Here is an 8,357-nt window from a genome sequence, read left to right as displayed (position 1 = left end):
AAGCATTATTTCTCTGTGGCTCAGTTTCCCATATAAAAATGTGAACAAAATGATTTCATTTCTTCCTTCTCTGTCTGCTGAAATTGTAAACTGTTTGGGACAGTTCTAGTCTCAAGTATGTCTACACTGCAGCAGAACTGGTTTGTGTCTCTAGTTACAGACCTTCAAAATGGGAGCAGAAACTAGACATCTGAACGCATTTCCCCAACTTTAACCTAAGGCTGGGAAAATAACAACCTTTTTCCATAGCACAAAATCTTTACCTTATTTTTTTTTTTTACAGTTAACTCTAATTTTGTTCCATTGTTTTTCACTTCTGCACTTAGTAATTTGAGCTAGTATTGGGAACAAATACAACTGAATTCTGCAGGAAAGGCTGTTTCTGATGGTAACTCTGGAGAAATTACTAGGAAATCATCTTTAGTCCTATTTTGCACACCCAAGAGGTTTGGAGACACTTCAGATCCACATTCAGGCTGATAATTTTAAAGCTGTATAAGAGATTTGGTTGGATTAATATTAATAGGAACTGGGCATCCAAACCCCCGTGGCAGTTTTGAAAAACTACAACTCAAAATATCAGTTGTTCATCCAAATTACACCTCCAGACTGTTGGGGGTTTGCCCAACCCTGCCTCCTTAGCAGTCATCTAACCCACATATGATCACGCTCCATAACAAGTACTACAGAATTCTCTAGCAATGGAACACGACAAGAAAAGACATGGAAGTAACTTTGTTGTAATGAGAACTGGCTGCATGGTGGGTGTCACCATTTCTTCATCGGTCATAACGGAGAATAGCAATTTCAAGACAAACTGCTGAGAAATAAAGCAGACACCCCCAAATTGGTGGTTATTCTCCCATAAGATATACCAAACCAGCAACAAAAGTAAACTTCTGTTTCACCACACTGGCTAACAGGAAGTCAGAAAAGTCAGCTCCTTGGGCATTCCACTCCTTGTAATCACCACCAAAAACCACTAGACTTAAAGATGAGTGGTTCTTTAAATCCAGTTTCATTAAACAAAGGGTTCTTCTGATTCCAAAGGACCAGCCACATACCCAGGATAATATACAACTCAGATCTTACCCAAAAATCACACTGTTACCAATCCTTTAGTATTTAAGAAAGAAAGAAAGAAAGAAAGAAAGAAAGAAAGAAAGAAAGAAAGAAAGAAAGAAAGAAAGAAAGAAAGAAAGAAAGAAAGAAAGAAAGAAAGAAAGAAAGGTGAGAATTAAGATTGGTTAAAGGAATCAAATACATACAGTAATTGCAAAGTTCTTGGCTCAGGCTTGTAGCCATGATGAAATAAACTGCTGGCCTGGTAAGTCTCTGGTTGCTTCCAAATCATTGGAAGTCTTCAGTCCCTTGGCTGGAATGCTCCCATTAGAATAAGCCGATAGTCCAAAGGTTTGAGCAGGAAAGAGGTAAAATGGTGATGTTTCTAGGGCCTTTTATAGCTTCTGCCAAGTGAAGGGAATCCCATTGCTCTCACTGTGGAAATTACAGGTACAAGATGGTGTTTGGAGTCACGTGGGCAAGTCACATACATGGTTTCACTCCGTCATAGCAGAAGCCATTACCTATTCTCCAGATGGAACAGTCACAGGAAAGTCCATTAAGTGAGTTCAGTATTCTTTGATGGGCCATTTGACTTGAATAGTTCCTTCACAATGTGCTGACTAAACACCTTGTTGGTGTATTCACAGGAGCAAACGTGAAATCCAGGTACAGAGCCAATACTCAGAACTTCAAATACAAAAACGATACATGCATACAACTAACATAATCATATCCAGAAAATTATTACCTTTCTATAGACACTTTACTTGACATACTTTGTACAAGATTTGTTGCAATTATATAACAGTGGGAGCAACAATGATCTACATCGTCATATTTTAATCTAATAACGTCACAGTGGTAAACATTGTTCTCTCAGTCCAACCCACGATTCGATTCAAACAGGGACATTCAGGCAACTTTCTGCTCTAGAGGAATGTCTGCTGAGCAGCTTTAGTTCATGTCAATGCAGGCACTCAGATGCAAATGAGGAAATTCATACATGAGAGATTGGCCCAATCACCCCAAACACACTGGCTTTTGGGGTTTGAGAGCCAGTCTGCTAAGGGGCATGAAAAGAACAGAAGGGTGGGGAAACCAATGACTCTTGTGCCAGCCACGTCAGCCCCAGCACAAGAGATTTGCCAGGTGAGACAGATGGACCAAGGAGATGGAGGAGCAGAGTGCCACCATATTCATCCTGCAATGCCGTAAGGTATATCAGCCCTTAGTCTGTCTGCTGGAGCTGGGGCTTGGTTGCTGCCTGTAACCCACTCCTCACCGCCCCTGTGTGCTGAGTGCAGTTCACACACTGAGCCCCTTGATTGCCTCAGCCCATCTCCCAGGGTGGTGGGAGGCTTGTCACCCCATGGGGATCAGCAGGTGTCATCCTGCCTCCAAGTCATAGAATTTAAGACCAGAAGCAACCACCACATCCTCTAGTCTGATCTCCTGTGTGTCACAGTGCTTCCCAGAGCAACCCAGCCACCCTGTGAGGAGACTACATTCTCCTCCATACAACTGGCCAGGCCACTGGACATAACAAGGGGCAGATTCACTGCTATGCAGAGAAGTCTTCTCTTCTTGTTCAATCAATAAAGGCATCAGTTCAGCCAAGCTTAAGTCTCCTTAGTGTTTGGGGCAAGAGTCTGCTCTTTTCTTCTGTGTCAGGTCAGCACCTCGCGCAATGAGCTACCACGATACCAACTATATTAGTAATAGCTTTTTTCTAAATAGGGGTGGACTTAAGCATGCTCTCAAGTTAAGCACATGCTTAAGTGCTTGGCTGAACTGGTGTCAACGAGAGGATTACACTCCTGCAATCTGGTACCCTCTAGCAGTATTAAGCTCACTACAGTTTGCGGGGGGCGGGGTGGGGGAATTAAATAAAAAGGCACCGTTAAAAAATACTTGAGATATTGGAATTTCTCTCAGACACTAAAAAAGAAAAATATGCTGCACTTACCTGGCTCCAGGTCAGCAGCCATCTGTAACCAGCATCTGTTTTGTTTAAATTTTACCTTTTCAACTTGCAGATATAGCGGTTCTGTTCCTTCTTCCTAACAGCTCCTGTGAGACAAGAGAAACAGCATGTTGTTGTTTTTTCCCCAGGTGTTTTATTAACAATCTGGATCTCTCAATAACTCCTCCCAAGAAGGATCCCTCAGTTGGAAAGCACCCTCAGGATTTACCTTTTATACTTTGCTTTTACTCAAGTTCTCTCTCCCCCAAGTCGTTGTGGGAGAAACCTTTGCTATGTAGTGCCACAGCTCTGGTAAAAATGCTTCCCTTGCTAAGGTCAATGTGATCTTTCCCCCCATTATCATATCATATATCCTCACTTAAAAGGGAAAACAGCATTGTAAATCTTAAAAGAAGCCAACACATGGGCAGTATTTCAAAAACATCTGTGCTTTCATGTTTTTTGGTACATCTGGTAACTTTTATAACATGGAAGCTTTCAGGTGGCTGCCTAGAATCCTCGGTCTTGCAACACATCAAACAATTTGCAGGTACGAAAAACATCCTCATTAAAGAAGTATTTCAGGATACTTAGCTGAGGAGCCAATTACCTGGTTTGGGTGAATATCAAATTTTGCTAAATAGCTTAGCTTCTTCACCTACCATTCAGATTTATGCATTTCTCATCCATATCCAGGCTTTAATGACATTCTTCTTAACAGAGCACGAGGGGTACGGTTTCTATCATAATATGAAGAAATATATATGTGTACACATATACAGGTGCATTGTATATAGGCAGAAATGATGGGCTATATTTATCAAAAACTTGATTAAAAGATTCCTTAAAAAATCAAAATATTCACAGAAATTGTTAATTGCAGCTAAATTTCATTTGGGAAGAAACCTGAAATGAAGTGTTTTGATGGTGAAGTGTCCCATTTCAACCTTTTCAGAAGGGAATGCTTCAGTGTTTCTTCTTGAACCAACTGTTCCAAATGAAATTCATTGAGTGTTTGTTTGTTTTTTTTAAATATTAAAGAATGTTCTTTAAAAGTTTAAAGAAGGCCAAAATCAGATTTTAAATGTTTTGATTTCATTGTAATGAAATATTTTGAGCGATCCTCAAAGCCCTCATGTTTCAGTTTGGCTGTGCTTACATTAACATTTTCTGCCTTATTTAATCATGGACATCTGAAAGAGAATATAGGTGCTTCTTGGAGTCTCATTCAAACCCATATGAGACCAAAGAGGCTTCCACTGATGAGGGAGGGAGAGGAGATGCTTCTTGGGTTTGGACTCTGTCTTCTTGGTTTCATTTAGAAGGAATCTCTCCTGAACTTGTGAGAGAAAAGGGGAAATATGAGAAACGGAGTCTGACATAGGGAAAGAGTGATTTAAATGACTACAGATTTCTTATCCTCCTCCTTGAAACTCTTATAAACATCTCTGGTTTTCACCGGAGAATACCAGTTTAATTCAAGCTAAACTGGGTTTGCTCTGAGATTGCTCCAGTTTCCATCTCTCTAGTGGGAGGCCGGAAGACCTTTCACATTCTTCTGCCAAGTTTCCCTCTTCCAATTCCATCCTCCCTTTATAGTCCCTCCAGGTAGGACTACACAGAGCAACAATGTATGTGTTTCAAATTAGAAGTTAGATCTGTCAGCCTTATGGCATTTTCTGGAGTATCTCTCTTTCCAGGAACCTTGTTTCTCAGACTCTGTTGGGCTAGCAAACCACCTTTTATCCCTCAGAAAAAAGCTTCCACAGATTGAAATTTATTGGCTGACTTCAGCTTCTCTGGTGATTAGAATTTTCTTTCTATGCTGTTATTCTCGGGTATTGCTGGCCTCTTCCTATACCCCAGGGGATAGGAGGGGGTGTTCGCTTTGAAAAAGCAATCAAAACATCTTTGCTGGAAAAGATTTTACCAGAAGGCTCAGAACTGAGAATAACAGCTTATGACAGAAAAATAATGTTTAATACGCTTGTACTCCTATGCAACTATCCTTCCTGCATATTGTAATCAATATGCATTTGTTTTAGTTTTTAAGTTTCTAAAGATTATGGCAATCTAGCCATTAGTTCTTTATGGAATGTATTATCTGTTTTCTCTGTCGATATACATTCTGGAATTGCGGGAGGAGGTGGTTTCTTCAAAACTTAAAAGCTCAAACTCCAAACTGGAACAAGAAAAGATTCCCTGGCCCTTTGAGATGAAAGCAGCCCAAGAGAAGGTGAAACTTGATAACCTTACAAGTCTGCTGCAGATGAATATTGCTGCTTTGTGACACTGAGGAGTCAAAAGAGGCACCTCATGGAAAAATGATTTCTCAGGATGTAGGATGATTTTTCATCAGCTCTGCTTCTACTGCTATATCTGGGTGTCCTATAGTCACATTTTAAAAATATATGTAATAGTCATTTAAAGCTAGACTCTGGCCACACTTAGGACTATGAGGAGGTAAAAAAATTTCCTTCTTCCACTGCATGAGTAAATTTGTATCATGGGTAGCAATATCTTCAGTGTTGGGGTTTTGGTGAAATCACAGAAAGTTTCAACAACACTGGGCATTTCCCGCCAAAGTTTCCATTTTGATGAACAAGTCATTTTTTTAAAATCAGACTAACGTTTTGAAGGAAATATGTTGACTAGCTCTGCTGAGAGCTACCAAAGGAAATTGAGTTCACACTCACTCGATGTCATGGACAGCAGCCCAACCCAGACTCACTCACACCTACTAAATACAACGTACTACAGGATGACATTGCTGCAGTATGTAATGGGGGTTGAAACCTCTTACATATTCATGAGAGCAGCAAAGAGTGCTGTGGCATCTTAGAGACTAACAGACGTATTGGAGCATGAGCTTTCATGGGTGAATACCACTTCGTCAGCTGCATGTAGTGGAAATGTACAAGGGCAGGTGTATATATATATATACAAGCAAGAAGCAGGCTAGAGATAACGAAGTTAGTTCAATCAGGGAGGATGAGGCCATCTTCTAGCAGCTGAGGTGTGAACACCAAGGGAGGAGAAACTGCTTTTGTAGTTGGCAAGCCATTCATAGTCTTTGTTTAATCCTGAGCTGATGGTGTCAAATTTGCAGATGAACTGAAGCCCAGCAATTTCTCTTTGAAGTCTGGCCCCGAAGTTTTTTTGCTGCAGGATGGCTACCTTTAGATCTGCTATTATGTGTCCAGGGAGATTGAAGTGCTCTCCTACAGGTTTTTGTATATTGCCATTCCTAATATCTGATTTGTGTCCATTTATCCTTTTCCATAGAGATTGTCCAGTTTGGCTGATGTACATAGCAGAGGGGCATTGCTGGCATATGATGGCGTATATTACATTGGTGGACGTGCAGGTGAATGAACCAGTGATGGTGTGGCTGATCTGGTTAGGGCCTGTGATGGTGTCGCTGGTGTAGATATGTGGGCAGAGTTGGCATCGAGGTTTGTTGCATGGATTGGTTCCTGAGTTAGAGTTACTATGGTGCGGTGTGCAGTTACTGGTGAGAATATGCTTCAGCGTGGCAGGTTGTCTGCGGGCGAGGACTGGCCTGCCACCCAAGGCCTGTGAAAGTGTGGGATCATTGTCCAGGATGGGTTGTAGATCCTTGATGATGCGTTGGAGGGGTTTTAGCTGGGAACTGTATGTGATGGCCAGTGGAGTCCTTTTGGTTTCTTTCTTGAGTTTGTCTTGCAGTAGGAGGCTTCTGGGTACATGTCTGGATCTGTTTCCTTATTTCCTCATGCAGTTATTGTAGTTTTGAGAATGCTTGGTGAAGATTTTGTAGGTGTTGGTCTCTCTCTGAGAGCTTGGAGCCGATGCAGTTGTATTCATGAGAGATCACTTTCCAGATTCATGGGAAATTTGTTTCTTACTAGTAATATTAGAATAGTACTAAGGACATTCCCTCCCTCACCTTCTCCTCCTGCCCCACAGTATGTCGACACTGCACACTAACGTCAGACTCTGACTCAGGTTTGAGCCCACCACCCCCTTCTGTCCACAAACAAATCAGTTTGACTCCAGTCACCAAGCACTCAGGACCCGGGTCTTAAGACTCTGCTCAGGGGTGGGTCAGAGTCCTTCTGCGACTTGAGTCCAAGCCCTGTCATTTTGCAGTGTGGACACAGGTCAAGCTGCAGACTCAAATCAAAAGGTCTGCATAGCACAGCCTAGACACGTTAGCATGGCGGTGAGACGAGGGTCCAGCAATGGAAAACCCAGGCTTTGAATGGAGCATGGATACTCAAATGCAGGCTTGGAAGCACCAAAGCCCACAAGTCCAGGTTCCAGAGACCAGGGCTCAGGGTACAATGTAGACAGACCCACAGGGTGCTGGTTAAATAATGTCAGGGTTTTAGGATCTAGAACTGCAACTTAAGCCTAAGGTAATATCTGAAAGTCCACCCTTAGGTTGTTGTGGCTTATGGTGCTGTATGTAAAACTCACTAGTATTTTAAGACCTCTACAGTTGAGTGTAGGAAAAAAATAGCTGATAAGTCTGAATTTCCCTGGTTTTAGGACAGAACACAACATTTTTAACAAACATAAACAACTTATTATTTTGCATATGAATACAACTTCATGCTTTCATCCCTTGACAAGATGTTCATTATGTGCATTAACTGCCAGCTGTGAAATTGCCACTCCTTATAAAGAAAGGCAAGGAAAATTAAAAAAAAAATAAAAAATCAATGTTTATTCTGTACTTAGGCAAATTCACAGAACAGGAATCTCCTTCAATTCACATTGCTGGAGAAATGAATCTTTTTATGGGCTCTCAGCACAGAGGCAGCATTCACTCATTATGGCATAGCCAGGGGCGGCTCCAGACCCCAGCATGCTAAGCATGTGCTTGGGGTGGCATGCCGCGGGAGGCGCTCTGCCGGTCACCAGGAGGGTGGCAAACAGCCAGCCTTCAGCGGCATGCCTGTGGAGGGTCCTCTGGTCCCGCGGCTCCGGTGGACCTCCTACAGGCATGCCTGCGGGAGGTCCACCAGAGCGGCGGGACTGGCGAGCGACAGAGCGCCCCCCACGGCATTACGCCGTGCTTGGAGCAGCAAAATGCCTAGAGCCGCCCCTGGGCATAGCAAGTATCTGCCTGTTACTGAAAGCCCAGACTCCTTTATACATCTCTTGCACTTGTTTGAAGTGTAACAATGCTTGGCAGTTCAGTGAGGTAGGGGATCTTTTTTTTCCCATTAAAAAAAAAACAAAAATCAACTAACAAACACCTTCAACTGCATCTCATTTAATTCTGAGGACAGTTTGTTGGGATAACAAATGGATTTAGCCCTTGCTGTCAAATGGGCCCAAA

General features: G+C 42.2%; 1 protein-coding gene across 1 annotated transcript in view; it reads right to left on the bottom strand.

Moving 5' to 3' along the window:
* Positions 1-1,720: 1,720 nt before the first annotated feature.
* EPHA5 (EPH receptor A5) overlaps positions 1,721-8,357 on the bottom strand; it is a 422,435-nt gene continuing 415,798 nt past the window's right edge. The window contains exons 18-19 of the mRNA XM_030565416.1: positions 3,032-3,135; positions 1,721-1,752 (exon numbers count right to left, since the gene is read on the bottom strand). Coding sequence (XP_030421276.1) covers positions 3,126-3,135 — 10 coding nt within the window. The 3' untranslated portion in view covers positions 1,721-1,752; positions 3,032-3,125. The remainder of the gene's footprint in view (positions 1,753-3,031; positions 3,136-8,357) is intronic.

The sequence above is a fragment of the Gopherus evgoodei genome, chromosome 5 (assembly GCF_007399415.2).
Source record: "Gopherus evgoodei ecotype Sinaloan lineage chromosome 5, rGopEvg1_v1.p, whole genome shotgun sequence".
NCBI classification, from domain to species: domain Eukaryota; kingdom Metazoa; phylum Chordata; order Testudines; family Testudinidae; genus Gopherus; species Gopherus evgoodei.
Note: the sequence above shows the minus strand (reverse complement) of the source record. Positions and strands in the feature narration are given on the sequence as shown.